At 40.1% G+C, this 19,837-nt stretch overlaps 1 protein-coding gene across 2 annotated transcripts in view; it reads left to right on the top strand.

The window, feature by feature from the left end:
- The first annotated feature begins 290 nt into the window (after positions 1 to 290).
- The window catches only part of LOC114548891 (NLR family CARD domain-containing protein 3), a 42,691-nt gene continuing 23,144 nt past the window's right edge, over positions 291 to 19,837 (top strand). Inside the window, exons 1-8 of one of the 2 annotated variants that reach the window (XM_028568902.1) lie at positions 291 to 459; positions 4,158 to 4,304; positions 7,056 to 7,153; positions 8,550 to 10,320; positions 10,426 to 10,599; positions 11,884 to 12,057; positions 14,234 to 14,407; positions 15,086 to 15,259. In XM_028568902.1, coding sequence (XP_028424703.1) covers positions 4,177 to 4,304; positions 7,056 to 7,153; positions 8,550 to 10,320; positions 10,426 to 10,599; positions 11,884 to 12,057; positions 14,234 to 14,407; positions 15,086 to 15,259 — 2,693 coding nt within the window. In that variant the 5' untranslated portion in view covers positions 291 to 459; positions 4,158 to 4,176. The remainder of the gene's footprint in view (positions 460 to 4,157; positions 4,305 to 7,055; positions 7,154 to 8,549; positions 10,321 to 10,425; positions 10,600 to 11,883; positions 12,058 to 14,233; positions 14,408 to 15,085; positions 15,260 to 19,837) is intronic. The other variant, XM_028568903.1, reaches the window with a different exon arrangement.

Consider the following 19,837-nt stretch of genomic DNA (forward strand, 5'->3'; position numbering starts at 1 on the left):
TATTTAGCCATATTCATATTTCAGGTTTGAGGTATATATCTTTATATAAGTGTATATTTTTGAGTTCCAGTGGAACAATTAAGATTTTTTGTTATGATAGTAATTCTGTCAGTCTGCTAAAACTGCCTCTCTGATCACTGTGAACAACATTGCTTAATGCTGGCAGAGCAGGGAGGGGCAGAGAGAGAGAGAGAGAGAGAGAGAGAGAGAGAGAGAGAGAGAGAGAGAGAGGGAGAGAGGGAGAGAGAGAGAGAGAGAGAGAGAGGGGGTGCGCTGTTTGCACACTCCGCACAGACTTGGAGAGACGCTGTGCTCGCATGAACTCGGAGAGAAACTGCATCAAAAGTATCAATCTCATCATAACAGTATCGATCTGATACCAGTATTGATACTATCGATACGCCCAGCCCTAGTGTGACCAGAAGAGAGCAGGAGGAGGAAACTGAAGGCTGAGGCACGGTGAGTGCTAATCCAACATATTTTATTTTATTGTTAAAGTCTGTGGAGGAAAGAAATGTTAGAATGAACTCAACAGTTTGATTCTGACCAGTGACGGACTGGGAACAAAAAACGGCCCTGGCATTTCCACCCACCAGCGGCCCACCGGTGGGGGGGGGGGGTCGCAGATAGAACTTTTGACGCACGGAAAGATAGCCCCAGTAATGGTAAACGTAAACTCTCATGCTATAAACAACTGCACCAAAACAGAGACTTATAAAAAAAAAAAAAATAAATAAATCATCAGAGCCAGCCGCTCCATAATGATATAATATTCTGAAGTAGCCAAACACTCCCTCCTGCAGCACTGGTCTCCATCTCTGTTACTTCTGGTAATCCACATTCAGACCCACAGCAGGCTTGTTGTTCTGTGTTGGTTAGTTCCATAGATTCGTTATCCATGTCTAGCTCTTCATCCTCCTCTTGCTCGTTTTGTTGTTCCTCTTCCTCATATTCCTCACGGTCCTGTCTCTCTCCCTGGTGTGCTGGCTCAGATATAGCGCTAACATGCTAGCTGTATTAGCGCTAATGCTAGCTGAAGCTGCACTGGAGTTTAAAACCAAATCAGTCAGTTTGCAGCATTTTTCAACGTCAGCCAACAGTGCTCTCTTATATATTTCTCTCTTTTTTTCTCTGCCCCCCCCCCCCTTCTTGTGTCGCGTGATGCCTCGATTCATTTTTTTGTCAACAACTTCCAACCACCACACTGACGCAGATCATAGACACATAAAGACGCAGACGCGGTCTACTCGGCTCTACTTGATTCTGTCTTGAAATTCCCAGAAGGCATTGCTTCATTTTAACTTTTGCAAACAAATATTCAAATAAAAGAAATGCAGGTAGATATGTTTATTTCAAACCATGCACGTTTACATTTTTGAACATCTGATCTGAATAAGTAATTTTGCTACAAAACAATACAGACTGATGTAAAAGTTCGTGACTGTAGAGGGTAACCAGGGTAACCATGACTGTGATATTGAGAGACTCATATGTGGTTTAAATACAAATCAGATTACTAATTAAAAGGTGTGAAGGGCTTGGATACATCTGGCTATCGTTTAGCAAAAGAACTTTGTTATTGATGCTTGAAAGGGGGCCGAGAGAAATTATATGGGCCGCACTTTACAATTAAGTGGCCGCATGGCTGTGACAATCACGCTGCTCTCTGATTGGCCGGCCGCCCCAAACGGCCCATGAGGGTCCGCGTCCCCTCTGGCATCTGCCCACATGCCAGATTACCAGGCCGTCACTGATTCTGACTGAGTTCTCTGTGTATGTGTCTCTCTGTGTGTGTGTGTGTTACTTCCTGTTCTCTCAATCTTGCATATGACAGCGTATGATCAAGATGGCCAGTAAGATCATAGGACTTGATCAGGTGTCAGCAACTCAGCTGTACAATGAGCTTATCCTAAAAAAGACCGACCAAATCCTTAATGACCCCGCTCACCCTCTTCATCATAAATTTATGAGAAGCAATAGGTCAACTGGTCGAATTTTACAACCGAGAATTAAAACAGAAAGGTACAATAAATCATTTGTGCCTACAGCGATCAGACTGTATAATGACCATGCACATCGCAAGTACTTTGATCCTGCACTGGCACTTTAACTGGATGGTAGATCCAATTTTCCTTTTTTGACAACCACTCCTAGTTATTTTTATATATATTAGGGCCGGGACTCGATTAAAAAAATTAATCTAATTAATTACAGGCTTTGTAATTAATTAATCGAAATTAATCGCATTTTAATTCCATAAATATTTGACCTGAGAACAGTGAGAAGTAATTTTTTTCACATGTATTTTTAGTATACCATTGAATAATGACTGAATACATAAGCTTAAGCAACACAATATTTATTTTTGTTCAACCAAGTCCAGCAGACCAGTGCAATTTTTGCCATTAAGTGTAGCAATAGCATATTTAGAAATATAGTACATTTCAGAAATTCAGGTAGCCTATAGGTAGGTAGACCTTCTGTAAACTATGTTTTTTTAAGTAAAACACAATACTTTCAAGTACATTCAGACTTAGTTACCCTGGTCCTTAAACCAGTCATCTGGTGGAGTGTAGGTTGGGTGTGGGTCCTTGTACTCGGAGTCGGGCTAACGCTAACGCTAGCTGCTAAATGTTTTGTGTCGAGGTGATACTTGAGGCTCGATGTGCTGCGGTGATATGAGGATTCCTTGTTGCATAGCTTGCACACAACCATGCTCTAATCAACGCCTCCATCCGTTCGTTTTTTATAACAAAATGTCCACGGAGCCAACCAAAGCTGTCTCGTCAGCTTCTTCGTTCATGTTCACTGTGGTTTGTTGTTGTCTGAAGCATTGACATATATAAAAGGTCTGAAGCATTGACATATGTAAAAGGTCTGAAGCATTGACATATATAAAAGGTCTGAAGCATTGACATATATAAAAGGTCTGAAGCATTGACATATATAAAGGTCTGAAGCATTGACGTATATAAAAGGTCTGAAGCATTGACGTATATAAAAGGTCTGAAGCATTGACGTATATAAAAGGTCTGAAGCATCAACGTATATAAAAGGTCTGAAGCATTGACATATATAAAGGTCTGAAGCATTGACATATATAAAGGTCTGAAGCATTGACATATATAAAGGTCTGAAGCATTGACATATATAAAAGGTCTGAAGCATTGACGTATATAAAAGGTCTGAAGCATCAACGTATATAAAAGGTCTGAAGCATTGACATATAGTAGCATTGACATATATAAAGGTCTGAAGCATTGACATATATAAAGGTCTGAAGCATTGACATATATAAAGGTCTGAAGCATTGACATATATAAAGGTCTGAAGCATTGACATATATAAAGGTCTGAAGCATTGACATATATAAAAGGTCTGAAGCATCAACGTATATAAAAGGTCTGAAGCATTGACGATATAAAAGGTCTGAAGCATTGGTCTGAAGCATTATATAAAAGGTCTGAAGCATTGACGATATAAAAGGTCTGAAGCATTGACGATATAAAAGGTCTGAAGCATTGACGTATATAAAAGGTCTGAAGCATTGACATATATAAAACGTCTGAAGCATGAACACTAGTTGGTGCTCCAGTATAATCGGTCCGCCGAAACTCATCCAGTGAGAAACGTCCCGCGGTGCAAAAATAAGTGTGATTAAAATGCGTAAAAAATGTTTAACGTGTTATTTTTTGTGTAATTAATTAACGCATTAAAGTCTGTAATTAATTAATCTTAATTAACGCATTAAAGTCTGTAATTAATTAATCTTAATTAACGCGTTAAAGTCCCGGCTCTAATATATATATTTTTTTATTTTTAGCTACCTTAATGTTTCGTAAACATTAGATGTCAGATTGTCTTTGTCATTTCTGTAGTATTGTTTATTCTTTGTATTGTGATTGTTGACTTCTGTTATTGTCATTCTCATTGTACTGTTACTTTTTTGTTGTATACATGTTTATTGGTTTGTCTGTGGTGTCTATATGTTTAGAGAATATGTTGTGACAAGAGTGCAAAATGAATGACCACATGAATTTCCCCTTGTGGGATAATAAAGTTTTCCTTGACCTTGACATTGACCTTGACTCTTGTACAAACTTGTTTCCTTTTGAATGTTGTGAGCTCCCAGTCAGTGTTCCTGTTTAACCTCTCAGACTGACTACAGATCAGAAGATGAGTGATTTGGAGGAAGAGGAGGACGGAGCAGAGTCTGTAGTATCTGGCTGTCAGTCTATGAAGAGTGTCTGGTCCAAAGAGGAAACTCCATGCCTCAGTACTGAACCTGGACCCTCAGACACAAAGTAAGAGAACTGTTTTTACTGTCAGCTGTACAGATGCAGTGGTTAACCAATTTCAGTATTTGGTGTTTTAAGCCCCCAAGGTCGACTTCAAGGCACCAAACCCTGTCTAGTCCAAAGGAGCCTCGACGTGGTGCTGCAGGGCCAGGAACAGACCGAACAGCAGACACCGTTCTTGCATGGTCGTTGAATTCTCTATAGAGTATCTCTATTCTTAAGCCATAAGGAGCCTTTCTCTGTATTTACACAACACACTGAAGAGCATCATTGAAATTGAAAACTGCCATTCTTTGCCAGATCATGACTGATCTGTTGTGCAGTGATTTTGTACCGAGGGGCGGCCTCAGCCCTGACTGAGCATAAACCAATCGGAAATAAAGACTGTGGATATACAAAATAATACATTAGCCTACATTAGATTTAACTAAAGCAGTGTTCCCACACTTAGGTTCTCATTGGGGTGGCTGTGGATCAGGTGTAGAGCGGTCACCTACCAGTCAGAAGGTTGGTGGTTCAATCCCTGGCCCTGTTACCCCTCTCTGCAGCAGTCTCCTCCGCTCCATATCTTTATAACGGAGCTAACCGCTAATCAGAGCTCATCATTGCTAACAGAGCCTTCAGTTCTCTGTGCCTGTATTTATGCATTAACCATATTTATGGACCTGAGCCTAGGCTCTAGGTATTATGGTATTTTATCTGCTGAACCGTTCAATTTTGGCAATCATCATGGCTACATGTCCTTTCATTTTTTTCTTTTGTTTGACTTTTTATTTGATCATAATTACTGATAAAAGAAGACATTGTGTTCTATTTTTAGAACAAATGATTAGAATTATGTTATGCAGTTTTACAGTAAATTCTCTATTTGCTACACAAGCCATTTACATGAGGGTTTCCATGTACCGTCTACCGATTAGATTAAACTTTATTGTCATTGTGCAGAGTACAAGTACAAAGACAACGAAATGGAGTTTGCGTCCAACCAGGCCAGGCTTATTACATAAGGCTATGTAATATGAACAATGTATGAACAACATGTACAGATATGTGCAATGTAGTAGCAGTAACATTATACTAGTAGTAAGAATAATATAGATATATGCAGTGTATTAACAGAATATATAATAAGAAAAACAGAATAAATATGGATATTCTGAATGAACCATATAGGCATATATGTACAGTATGTACAGCTATGTGCAGTGTGGTAACATAAGAGTACTAAGAATAAGTGTATGTGCAGGATGAAAAGTATGAAGAGCAGTAGAATATGGCTATGTATATGTGTAATTACAGTATGTACATTTGTAAATAAATAAATAGAATAGGATGGGTGGGGTAGGGTAGTGCAAATTGTCCCCAGGGGGGCTTAGTAGGTCCATTGTATTTTGTTTGTTGTGGATGCAGAGCTAGAGTTCGGTAGGGTGACAGCCGGAGGAAAGAAGCTTCCTCTGAACCTGCTGGTTCGGGTGCGGAGAGACCTGAGACGCCTCCCGGATGGGAGTGGGGTGAGAACAGTCTTTGATGATGATGCTGCGCGCTTTTCGTAAGCATTGCTTGCCCTGCATGGCCTCGATGGAGGGGAGTGAGGAATTGGTGATGCGTTGGGCAGTTTTCACCACCCTCTGCAGTGCTTTCCGGTCATGGGCAGAGCTAGGGCTGGGCGATATAGAGAAAATCAAATATCGCAATATTTTTGACCAAATACCTCGATATCGATACCGCAACGATATTATAGTGTTGACTATTGGTGCTTTCACAAAATATTTACACAATGAGATTTTAGATAAATAATTAGTAATGTGGATATAATGACTAAGTGGGTAAAGGTAAATAATAGAACAGCTAGAACAGTCTGGTAAGTTCAGAAGATCACATCACTTTACTGTAATGCAGCTTTTAAAACCAGGAAAAGACACTTATGCCATATTACGAAATTACCGTATCCAAAATCTAAGACGATATCTAGTCTTATGTCACGATATCGATATAATATTGATATATTGCCCAGCTCTAGGCAGAGCAGTTGCCATACCAAACTGTGACACAGTTGGTGAGGATGCTCTCGATGGTGCAGCGGAAGAAGTTCACCAGGATCTGAGGAGACAGGTTGACCTTTTTGAGTCTCCTCAAAAGAAGAAGAGATGCTGGTGAGCCTTCTTGATCAGGGTGGAGGTGTTGATGGTCCAAGAGAGGTCCTCAGAGATGTGGAACCCAGAAACTTGAAGCTGGTGACATGCTCCACCTCAGTCCTGTTGATGAGGATGGGGGTGTGTGTGCTAGCTTTAGACTTCCTGAAGTCCACAATGAGCACTTTGGTCTTCTTGGTGTTGAGAGCCAGGTTGTTGTCAGTGCACCACGAGGATAGGTGCTGGACCTCCTCCCTGTAGGCCGTCTCATCATCATTGCTGATGAGACCAATCACCGTAGTGTCGTCTGCAAACTTGAAAACGGTGTTAGAGCCATGTCCAGGTGTGCAGTCATAGGTGAAGAGGGAGAGGGCTAAGCACACATCCCACCCGCCGGTGTTCAGGGTGATGGTTGAGGAGATGTGATTATCTAACCTAACAGACTGAGGTGATGGTGATGTCCATGCACCACGTTTTGTTAACATAAATGCACAAACCTTACTAAAAAGAAGCGTTATGTCATAAACGTTTATGACTTGTTTATAATGTTTATGACGCAATGACAGTGTCATGTCACTCTTATGTTTATACCTTCAAGTAAAGTGTAACCAAAATTTCTTTCCAGGAAAAGGAAAAGGAGTGATGATTCTGAGGAGGAGCAGCCGTCCAGATCCAGAACCAGAGCTGGACCGCAGACATCCAGTCAGACCAACACTGAACAAAGTAAGACTTCATATCTAAAAACTGATGCTACAGTCGTTACATTTAAAGAAAGCTAAGCCCTGCATTACTTTTTTATTGTCATAATTTTAGTTTGGGTCTTAAACACTCACCTAAATGATTACAGGTGAAAATTAGCATTTATGCTATAACCTGGCTCATTTACAGTCTGTACAGAAATGTTAGATTGTTCATTAATGTGCACTGTCCCGAATAAATAAATAAATAAATAAAAATAAAATATTAGGAACACCCTACTAATACCGTGTTTGACCCCCTTTCGCCTTCAGAACTGCCTTAATTCTTTGTGGCATTGATCCAACAAGGTGCTGGAAGCATTCTTTAGAAATGTTGGCCCATATTGAGAGGATAGCATCTTGCAGTTGATGGAGATTTGGGGGCACATCCAGGGCACGAAGCTCCCGTTCCACCACATCCAGAAGATGTTCTATTGGGTTGAGATCTATGACTGCGGGGGCCATTTTAGTACAGTGAACTCATCGTCATGTTCAAGAAAACCAATTTGAAATGATTGGAGCTTTGTGACATGGTGCATTATCCTGCTGGAAGTAGCCATCAGAGGATGGTACATGGTGGTCATAAAGGGATGGACATGGTCAGAAACAATGCTCAGGTAGACTGTGGCATTTAAACGATGCCCAATTGGTACAAGGGGCCTAAAGTGTGCCAAGAAAACATTCCCCACACAATTACATCACCACCAGCCTGCACCACGTGTTGTGGCTTCACAAATGCTTTGCTGCATACCTCGGTTGTAACTAGTGGTTATTTGAGTCAAAGTTGATCTTCTATCAGCTGGAATCAGTCGGCCCATTCTCCTCTGACCTCTAGCATCAACAAGGCATTTTCACCCCCCAGGACTGCCGCATACAGGATGTTTTTCCATTTTCAGACCATTCTTTGTAAACCCTAGAAATGGTTGTGCGTGAAAATCCCAGTAACTGAGCAGATTGTGAAATACTCAGACCAGCCCGTCTGGCACCACGCTTGTTGCTTAGATCACCTTTCTTTCCCATTCTGACATTCAGTTTGGAGTTGAGGAGATTGTCTAGACCTGGACCACACCCCTAAATGCATTGAAGTAGTTGCTGTGTGATTGGTTGATTAGATAATTGCATTAACGAGAAATCTTACAGGTGTTCCTAATAATCCTTTAGGTGAGTGTATTAATACATAGACTTTTGTATTTTCTTACAGTTTACGTTGTTAAACATAAACATGAGATCAGAGTGAAGGGGACATCTGTCTGCTGATGTCTTCATGTCTAAAAACTGGCTCCTTCTTGTGTCCTCCATTTTCATTCCTTTTTATTGTTATAATTGTTGTTTGGTAGACTGAAAATAACACTTAATAAATAGACTTTTGTATTTCCTTACAGTGAATGTTGTTAAACATAAGATCAGAGTGAAGGGGACATTTGAACGTGTGACTGAAGGAGCTGATCAAACAGGAAGTAGAACCCTCCTCAACAGGATCTTCACTGGGCTCTACATCACAGATGAACTGAGTGAAGAAGTTAATACCCAACATGAGGAGTGGCAGCTTGAGATATCTTCCAAGATGGAGACCCTCCATGACTCTCCAATCAACTGCAGCGACATCTTTAAAGCCTTACCTGACCAACAGAAACACATCAGAGTCGTTATGATGATCGGCGTCGCTGGCGTTGGAAAAACCTTCTCAGTGCAGAAGTTCTGTCTGGACTGGGCCGAGGGTTTGGAAAACCAAGATGTGGATCTGGTGATTCCTCTTTCCTTCAGGGAGCTGAACTTGATCAAAGATGAGCAGTACAGTCTTCTGGAGCTGCTCCGTGTTTTCCATCCATCATTACAGGAGGTCCCAGCAGAGCAGCTCGCTGGCTCTAAACTTCTCTTCATCTTTGATGGCCTGGATGAAAGCAGACTTTACCTGGATTTCAACAACAATGAGGCTGTTTCTGATGTCACACAGAAGTCATCAGTCAACGGGCTGTTGACAAACCTCATCCAGGGGAAGCTGCTTCCCTCGGCTCTCGTCTGGATAACTTCCCGACCTGCAGTAGCCAATCAGATCCCTCCTGCGTGTGTTGACAGGGTAACAGAAGTACGAGGCTTCACTGACGACCAGAAGGAGGAGTACTTCAGGAAGAGAGTCAGTGATGAAGAGCTGTCCAGTAGAATCATCTCCCACATCAAGACCTCCAGGAGCCTCCACATCATGTGTCTGATCCCAGTCTTCTGCTGGATCACTGCTACAGTTCTGGACCACATGTTGACTACAGACCAGAGAGGAGAGCTGCCCAAGACCCTGACTGACATGTACTCACACTTCCTGCTGGTTCAGACAACGAGGAAGAAGCACAAGTATGCTGAGGGACATGAGACGAGTCCACAGGAGCTGACGGAGGCTGACAGGGAAGTTCTTCTGAAGCTGGGGAGGCTGGCGTTTGAAGAGCTGGAGAAAGGAAACATCATGTTCTACCAAGAAGACCTGGAGCGCTGTGGTCTGGATGTCAAGGAGGCCTCGCTGTACTCAGGAGTTTGTTCACAGATCTTCAAAAGAGAGAGTGTGATCTTCAAGAAAACAGTCTACTGCTTCGTTCATCTGAGTGTTCAGGAGTTTCTGGCTGCAGTCTACCTGTTCCACTGTTACACCAACAGAAACACACAGGTACTCAATGACTTCCTGGGGAAAGGCTATGTTGATTCATCTCTGGATGTCTTCCTGGAGAAAACCATGGAGAAATCCCTTAGGAGTAAAAATGGCCACCTGGACCTGTTAGTCCGCTTCCTTCATGGCCTCTCTCTGGAGTCCAACCAGAGACTCTTAGGAGGCCTGCTGGGTCAGACAGACAACAGTCCAGAAATCATCCAGAGAGCCATCAACAACCTGAAGGAGATGAACAGTAAAAAGATCTCTCCTGACAGGAGCATCAACATCTTCCACTGTCTGACGGAGATGAATGACAACGCAGTCCATCAGGAGATCCAAGAGTTTCTGGAATCAGAGAACAGATCAAAGTACCTCTCTGTGATCCACTGCTCAGCTCTGGCCTACATGCTGCAGATGTCAGAGGAGGTTCTGGATGAGTTGGACCTGGACAACTATAACACATGTCTGGAAGGACAACTGAGACTGCTTCCAGCTGTGAGGAACTGCAGAAAGGCTCGGTAAGTCCAGATTTGATTAACCAGTGTTTCCCATACACAGGTTCAACTTGGGAGCACCTTGGTACAGCCCTAATAATAACATTTTATAATGTATGTGATTTTCAGTCTTTCTTACTGTGGACTCTCAGAGACTCACTGTGAAGTTGTGGCCTCAGCTCTGAAGTCCAACCCTTCCCATCTGAGAGAGCTTGACCTGAGTGACAACAAACTGCAGGATTCAGCAGTAAAGCTTCTGTCTGCTGGACTGCAGAGTCCACAATGTAGACTGGATACTCTGAGGTCAGTTTACTGACTGTGGAAACATTTTATTTTATTTATATATATATAATTTTATTATTTATATATTCATAGTTTTCATGAAGCATGATTCAATGTCTGTTTAAGGATTTCAATAAGGTGCTAGAAAAGAAAAAAAACTGTTTGATTTGATTACTACAAAAAGATGTCAGACCAGTTATAGTGTTTTGTCAGAGCAACAACAGACTGTTTATAGTTTTTAGGAATATTCTTACTTTTATCTTTCATAAGAAAAAAGAAAGGAGTTTGATTATAACATTTAGTAAAGTTTTAGAACATCCATGAAGATTCAACTGCACAACAGACTCACAGCTCCTCCGATTCTGCTGCTCATTTGAACATGCCAAAAGGTACAGCATTTTTTCACAAACAAGTATTGCACCATAGATATAGAACAATAGATGTGATATGTAATTCTGACTCGCCATCCCAGGATGGAACCACATGGCGGCCATCTAAATTAAGTTTTAGAATTGCTTCAATTGGAACCTATCGTGAAAGAGGCTCATGTTGTCTTTATAATTCTTCTATTTTTCTTCCAATACATCAATACTATTTTTTATTCAAAGTAAGGCAAGGCAGCTTTATTTGTATAGCACATTTCAGCAACAGGGCAGTTCAAAGTGCTTTAAATAAAACATTAAGGAGCAGTTAAAAACTATTACATTTTTTTTAAACAAATTAAATATGAGAATAAAAGTTACAGTGCAGTATAAGAAATTAAAGAAAGGCAACATCAAAAACAAAGGTCTTCAGCCTTGCTTTTAAAAAGCTGAGAGTTGCGGTGGACCTGCAGTTTTCTGGGAGTTTGTTCCAGATATGTGGAGCATAAAAACTGAACGCTGCTTCCCCCTGTTTAGTTCTGACTCTGTGGACAGAAAGCAGACCTGTCCCAGACGACCTGAGAGGTCTGGGTGGTTCATACTTTACTAGCAGATCAGAAATGTATTTTGGCCCCAAACCGTTTGGTGATGTATAAACCAGCAAAAGTGCCTCTCTAGAATGAACCAAAATAATTTTGGTATATAATGTGGATTATTATAGCTCCAAGAGATCACATAATGCAGTCAATCACAAAGATAATCTAATTGTGCATTAATTTTCTTCAGATTTGCCTGAATTTAATATGTAATCACTGTCTCTACTTCTTTTAAGAAAAAGCTCATTGATTAGGACATAATAATGTTGAGCTACACATTTATAACATCAACACATATGATTGGATTATAAATGGATATTTGTCTTCGTCATTTATTGTTTATTCAGATTGAAAAGCTGCAGTTTGTCAGAGATTAGCTGTGCTTCTCTGGACTCAGCTCTGAAGTCCAATCCCTCCCATCTGAGAGAGCTGCACCTGAGAGACAACGAGCTGAAGGATTCAGGAGTGAAGCTGCTGTGTGGTTTTCTGGAGAATCCAAACTGTAGACTGGAGACTCTGAGGTCAGACATCATGTTTTACTTCTGTGTTGAGATTATTATGATGTGAAAGTTTATGTGACACTGAACTACAGACATAAGTTTAATATTATACTGATCCACACAGAGTATCTCAGTGCTAACGTTTATTTCCTTCAATGGTTTAGGCCAGTGACTGTGGCAGAGCGATTTTGACCTAAACATTTCAAAACTGTTAAAATATAACAAGAAAAATCCTCCACTGGATAATTTACTCTGAACCTTTTAAACTCTTTGTTTTTCATCTAATATTCACCATTATGTTTTGTAAAATGAATTCTAATAATAAAATACTTAAACAAATAATCTGAATTTCAACTTTCAGACAATAACAAACATATTCAGTATTTTATTTACATGTTTATGAAGCTATATGATGCTGATATTGACTGAAGAGTTCAAACTGAAGATGCTTTGATTTTGTGACTCCACTATTCATAAAAGAAATATTTTAGTTGTCACATTTCCCTGAAATGCATCCTGAAATATTTGTCATTAGTTATTTAACTTTGGGATCTTGAGTCAAAACCTAAATCAGTTTCTTTGGATTTTTATTTGTGTTTGACTGCGCAACATGAGTTAGTACATATGGAGTTACTGGTGGATCTGGCAGGTTAAGAGATGTCTCTACATCTTTTTTTAGAGATTTGTATTTAGAGGTTTTAACAGGGCTCGACATAAGCAATGGCCCGATGCGGGCCAGTGACTTGCTGTGGCTCTGTCTGCTGCATCAGCAAACGTCATAAAGAGTGGCATGAAGCATGTAAATGTTAACATTTCACATTTTCAACTCAGGTAATTTATAACCAATTAATTTGGATACAAGCGTTGCATTTTGGAAGATAGACGGGATTCTTAACAGCGATGCCCGCGCTGCGCTGCTGTTAGTTCACGCAGCACATGTAACTGACTGGAAACGTTACCAAGGATTATTTACCACCAATGGCGCAGATTAACTAACACTCGTTACTGTAAGTAGCCTACAATAAAACCTCCATAATTAAAGAGTCAATACTTATCAATAGCTACCCACCTACCTGTTCTACAGGCAAAAGCATGTAGAAACCGATATTTCAGTCAGCTTTCTCTTCGCTGTCTAGTCTTGTCCACCTCGCTGTGCAAACACAGCTCTACTCTGCCAATAGCGACTTTACAAACGAGCTAAAATGAAAGATGTCAATTTGTAGTCTAACTGTTTATCTTAATTTGCAACCAATCTTGAACTTTGGACAAACTCTTGTAAACGTAGCTGCTGTCTAAACGAGCCATCCTCTCTGCTGGAGCGGTAAACCTATGGATGTATTTTAAGACCAAAACAAATACATGTGGCTACTTAATATGCACGTGAATGACACCGCATTCTTCATTCTTGATGATGTTGCTGGTTGTATTATTTAGCAACAACATTGTCTTATTTCAAATTAGGCATACAGGAGGAATGCTAGCCTGCTTATCAGTCCATTCATCATTACAGCTGCTGTTTTCCACAACTTTTCACTTCAGGCTCTTTGACAGTGACATTTTTACCTGACAACAGGCCTTTCTTTCTGTAAGCATTTTCCATCAATCAGGACACTGATTACGTTTCAGTAATCAAAACTTTAACCATCACTCCTCAGTGAACTGCCCCCTAATCTGAGATCATTTTCTAGTTAAGTAGCCTATCTAGTTATCATTATGGATTTTCCATGTTTTTAGGGTTTTGCTTACACTGATACATGTAAAAAATATAGCATTCATTTAGTGGTGTCTGCTTAAAAAAATTCTGGCCCTTGGAAAAATGTAGTTGATGACCCCTGGTCTAGCTTTACTGCTAATGGCACAACATCCAGTGGCAGTGGCTAGCTGGGTAATAACCATTTTCTGAAGCTTCATGGTAGGTGCGGCGTATATTTTCCTGCTTTTTTTGTCCTTTGCCAATCACACCTATGATATTTCTTTCAGGGCCAATAAAAATGTAGATGGGGCCAGCAAAACTCTGATCTACTGGCCCCGGGGGCCAGTGGAGATTTATTTTTATGTTGAGCCCTGGTTTTAACCTGTGTCTTGTTGGGTTCAGGTGTTTGAAGTCTCCGTCTTCTAAACTTATACATTCTAAACCTTCAGCTCTTAACATATTTTTAAACATTGAATTATTGGTCATGATTTATTCATTATTCAGATTGGAGAACTGCAGTTTGTCAGAGATCAGCTGTGCTTCTCTGGTCTCAGCTCTGAAGTCCAACCCCTCCCATCTGAGAGAGCTGGTGCTGAGTGAAAATGAACTGAAGGATTCAGGAGTGAAGCTGCTCTGTGGTTTTCTGGAAAGTCCAAACTGTAGACTGGAATCTCTGGAGTAAGTTCACTGACCATCAGTTATTAAGGTTCAAACCATGAAGGGATAGAACCCTATTGTTTTTGCCCAGTTTTATTATGTTCGTCGTCTTCTGCCGCTTTTTTCAAACCACTGTGAGCTGGAATGAGCTTGAAACACGAAACTTGGTCCAATGTTATGTTTAAAATTGAGTGCTAACATCCAGTAACCCAAGTTAAAGCAATCGATTCTAGAATCTAGATTGGGAGTCAACAACTGGAAACTTTTTCCAATTGTCGTCTGCTATTTCATCACTAAATTCACTTATTCGACTTTTTTTATGCGAGAAATCAACATCAACGCCATCATTTTTACGAAAAAATATGGCGAATAGCTCATTTGCTCCGATGTTGTCGGACTAGAGAAGCTCCAGTCTAACATGACAGCCAACTGGTGGCGGCCGGGATCTCTGGCCAGTGATGCTCACAGACCCCGCTGTCAGCTGGAAGTCTCTCAATAGACTCATAGACAAGTTTATTTCCTCAATCGGTTGTTTGAATAACATAAGACAATTATCCATTATACCTGTGGTTGTCTGCCTTTCAGAGTTAAAAAGCTCCACACACAATTGTGAAGCAAATGCTGAGCTACACGTTTAAAACATCAACACATCTGTTTGGATTATAATTTGATTTTTATCTTCATTTATTCTTTACTCAGATTGGAAAGATGCAGTTTGTCAGAGATCAGCTGTGCTTCTCTGGTCTCATCTCTGAAGTCCAACCCCTCCCATCTGAGACAGTTGGACCTGAGTGACAACAACCTGAAGGATTCAGGAGTGAAGCTGCTGTGTGGTTTTCAGGAAAGTCCAAACTGTAGACTGGAGACTCTGAGGTCAGACATGTTTTACTTCTGTGTTGAGATGATTATGATGTGAAAGTTTGTGACACTGAACTACAAACATAAGTTTAATATTATACTGATCCACACTGAGTATCTTAATGTTGAAGTTTATTTCCTTCAGTGGTTTAGTCCAATGACTGTGGCAGAGCAATGTTGACCTAAACATTTCTAAACTTTAATATAATAAGAAAAATCCTCAACTGGATAATTTGCTCTGAAACTCTTAAAGTCTTAGATTTTTCTTTATTTTCTGGATACATTTTTTTGTTTTTTTATTTTTAACATACTGAACAAACAAATACAATTGAACAGGAGAAAAAAACGCTCCCCCACCCCTCCACCCTTTGTGGCCTCGAGAAAAAAAAAAAAAAGAAATCACACCTTGCTTAGTCACTCTCTAATTCTTGTGATGCTGAGGTCACGAGAACTGATACCCGTGCTACTACGCTTTTCCATAGGACTACAGTCGATGATTTGGCTTTGTTAATCCTTGCTGTAGAGAGCTCAAGCATGATTATATCTAGAAAATACGCCAACCACTGTTTTATACAAAACGAGTAGCCAGCGTTAAGCTATAATTTTCTTGGTTGCTGTCGAACCGAGTCAGTAGGAATTCAACATCCTATCACATCAGATATTATTGATGTTTTATGATTTTAATCTAATATTTTTAAATGAATTTGAATAAAAATACCTAAATCAGACAAATAAATATATTCCTTATTTTATTTTCCAACATGTTTATGAAGCTACATGATGCTGATACTGACTGAAGAGTTTAAACTGAAAATGCTTTGATTTTATGCAACATTCAAATCTGCTGACGTTTACGGTAAGTGTATTGTCTCATTTCCGGTGCTCCAGTTTCACGGACGCTACTTTGCTGCTCCAGCAAAAACTTACTCAACTCTGCTTTATTGTTTAATTTATTTTAGGCTATTTGCCTGGACTGCATTTAAACTACACTAGTTATACTCAGACACTTATAGTTTTCTTCTCTTACAGCGACTGCCTAGCTGATCTCACAATTGTTAAAACGATGTTAGCTACTTTAGCTTAGCCATTAGCAATGGCTAATTCCTCTCCCTCTTCTGCTCTCTCTTGCTCTATGTGTCAGATGTTTAGCTATTCCTCTGCCTCCTTTAGTGATAAAGATATGTAATAAATGTAGTATATTCACTGCTCTGGAGGCGAGGCTTAGTGAGTTTGTAGCATGGCTCTGCACCATGGAATCAAAATCGTATGCTTCCGTAGCTTGCCACCGCTCCGTAGCTGGTGCGGACCAACATACTGTAGCTTCTGTTAGCAGTCCCCCGGCAGTTCCCGAGCAGCCGAGCGAATGGGTGACTGTCCGAAGGAAGTGTAGCGCTAGCTTTAAACCAGGGAGCGCACATGGCGGCGGTTGCTCTCAACTGCAGCCTATGCCTAACCACCAACATTTTCACCTTTCTAACAATTGCTCCCCACCCAGTGATACACCCGCTGAGAAGCCAACTCTGGTTATTGGGAGCTCTATACTGCGGAACTTGAAGTTCCTGGGGCCAGAGCGGGCGATGTAGAATCCTATCTAAAGCTGCTGGCTAAAAATAACCGTAAATACAGTAAGATCATACTTCACGTAGGTGGTAATGATACCCGATTACACAAATCTGAGATCACTAAAATTAATGCTGAGTCACTTTGTGCATATGCAAAGACAATGTTGGACACAGTAGTTTTCTCTGGACCCCTGCCAACCTGATCAGCGATGACATGTGAAGCCACATTTCATCCTTTAGATTAGGATTAGGAGAGACGGCATTCATCCCACTCTGGACAGGGCCGCTCTCATATCAAGAAATCTGACCGAGTCTATTGTCGGTCATGACAACCCAAGGTTGATATCAGTAATCATAGGTGCAATGTTACGCGCTTCTCTGTGCTTCCATTGGAGCAGTCGCCCACTCATAGTCCCATAACTATGGTGTCTGTCCCCCGACTCAGATCAGTTAAATCAAAGGTAAACAACCACTGCCATGATAGAACAGAATAGGAAAATTAGATGTGGACTATTAAATATTAGATCTCTGTGTTCTGAAGCAATATTAGTAAACGATTTGATATCAGATAATCACTTTGATTTATTCTGTCTTACTGAAACATGGCTGTGCAATGAAGAATATGTTAGTCTAAATGAAGCCACTCCTCTTAGTCATATTACTCAAATTCCTTGAGGCTCTGGCTGAGGAGGGGGAGTTGCAGCCATCTTTGATTCAAGCGTATTAATTAATCCTAAACCTAAACTAAATTATAACTTGTTTGAAAGCCTTGTTCTTAATCTTCAACATCCAACATGGAAAACATTATAGCCAATTAAATTTGTTGTTGTCTACTGAGCTCCAGGTCCGTATTCTGAATTTTTATCTGAATTCTCCAAGTTTTTATCATGTGTAGTCCTTAAATCAGACAAAGTACTTATTGTAGGTGATTGTAATATCCATGTGGACGTTGACAACGATAGCCTTAGTATTGCTTTCAACTCACTACTAGATTCATTTGGTTTCAGTCAGAGTGTGCATAAGGCCAATCACTGTTTTAACCACACCCTCGACCTTGTGCTTGCATATGGCATCAAAATCCATGAAGATTTAATAGTATTTCCGCAGAATCCTTTATTATCAGACCATTCTAATAACTTTTGAATTCTTACTAGCCGACCATACGACATTAAATAAAAGCTTCTACACTAGATGCCTATCTGACAGTGCTATATAAATTTAAGGAAGATATTCCAACAGTATTTAACTCAATGTCGTGCTTTAATATAACACAGGACCTTTGTGTTAACTTTAGTCCCTCCCAAATTGATAATTCTTTAGACGGTGCTACGACCTCGCTACGGACGACTTTAGACTTTGTTGCTCCCCTCAAAAAGAAGATGATGAAGAAAAGGAAACTAGCACCTTGGTATAACTCCCAAACTCGCAAATTAAAACAAACCCCGCGAAAACTTGAAAGTAAATGGCGTTGCACCAAACGGGAAAAATTTCATTTAGATTGCCAAGACAGTCTGAAAACCTATAGGAAGGCCCTCAGAAATGCCAGATCAGACTATTACTCATCAGTAATAGAAGAAAATAAGAACAACCCAAGTTTTCTTTTCAGCACTGTAGCCAGGCTGACAGATAGTCACAGCTCTATTGAGCCATCTATTCATATAGCTCTGAGTAGTGATGACTTCATGAGCTTCTTTAATGATAAAATTATAACAATTCATCACCTTTTGCCCTCAACTTCTAACGGTTCACCTTTAAACGCAGGACTGCTAGAAAGAATAGCAAGACCTGACATATACTTAGACTGCTTTTATCCTATAGACCTTCAACAATTAATGTTAAAGGTCTCTTCAGCTAAGCCATCTACCTGTCTCTTAGACCCCATCCCAACGAAGTTACTTAAAGAGGCGTTACCCATGGTTACCACTTCATTACTAGATATGATCAATATGTCTTTATAAACAGGTTATATACCTCAGTCATTTAAAATAGCAGTGATAAAACCTCTTATTGAAAAAACCCACCCTTGACCCTGATGTCTTAGCCAATTATAGACCTATATCTAATCTTCCCTTTGTCTCCAAGATCCTTGAGAAAGTAGTCACTAATCAGTTATGTGATTTTCTACATAGCAATAGTTTATTTGAGGACTTTCTTTCAGGATTTAGAATGCATCATAATACAGAGACGGCACTGGTGAAAATTACAAAGGACCTTCTAATTACTGCTGACAAAGGACTTGTCTCCGTACTTGTCTTTTTAGATCTTAGTGCTGCATTCGACACAATTGACCACACCATCCTGTTACAGAGATTGGAACACTTAGTTGGCATTAAAGGAAATGCACTAAGCTGGTTTAAGTCCTATTTATCTGATCAATCTCAGTTTGTTAATATTAACAATAAATCCTCCAGGTACGCTAAAGTTAGCCATGGCAATCCACAAGGCTCAGTGCTTGGGCCAAATCTATTCAAATTATATATGCTTCCTCTTGGTAATAATATTAGGAAACACTCAATTAATTTTCATTGTTACACAGATGACACCCAATTATACCTATCAATTAAGGCAGACAAAACCAGTCAAAGCCAAACTTCAAGCATGCATCAAAGATATAAAATCATGGATGACCTACAATTTTCTGATGTTAAACTCAGACAAAACTGAAGTTATTGTGCTGGACCCTAAACACCTCTGAACCTCATTATCCAAAGATATAGCTACCCTGGATGGTATTGCCATGGCCTCCAGCACTACTGTCATAAATCTAGGGGTTATTTTTGATCAGGATATATCCTTTAATGCCAATCTAAAACAAACCTCAAGAACAGCATTTTTTTCGCTTTTGTAACATTGCCAAAATTAGGAACATTCTGTCTCAAAATTATGCTGATAAACGAGTCCATGCATTTGTTACTTCCAGGCTGGACTACTGTAATTCCCTACTGTCAGGTTACTCAAATAAGTCCCTTAAGACTCTCCAGCTGATCCAGAATGCTGCAGCACGTGTTCTGACAAGAACGAAGAAAAGAGA

This window comes from Perca flavescens, chromosome 22 (assembly GCF_004354835.1).
Source record: "Perca flavescens isolate YP-PL-M2 chromosome 22, PFLA_1.0, whole genome shotgun sequence".
Taxonomy (NCBI): domain Eukaryota; kingdom Metazoa; phylum Chordata; class Actinopteri; order Perciformes; family Percidae; genus Perca; species Perca flavescens.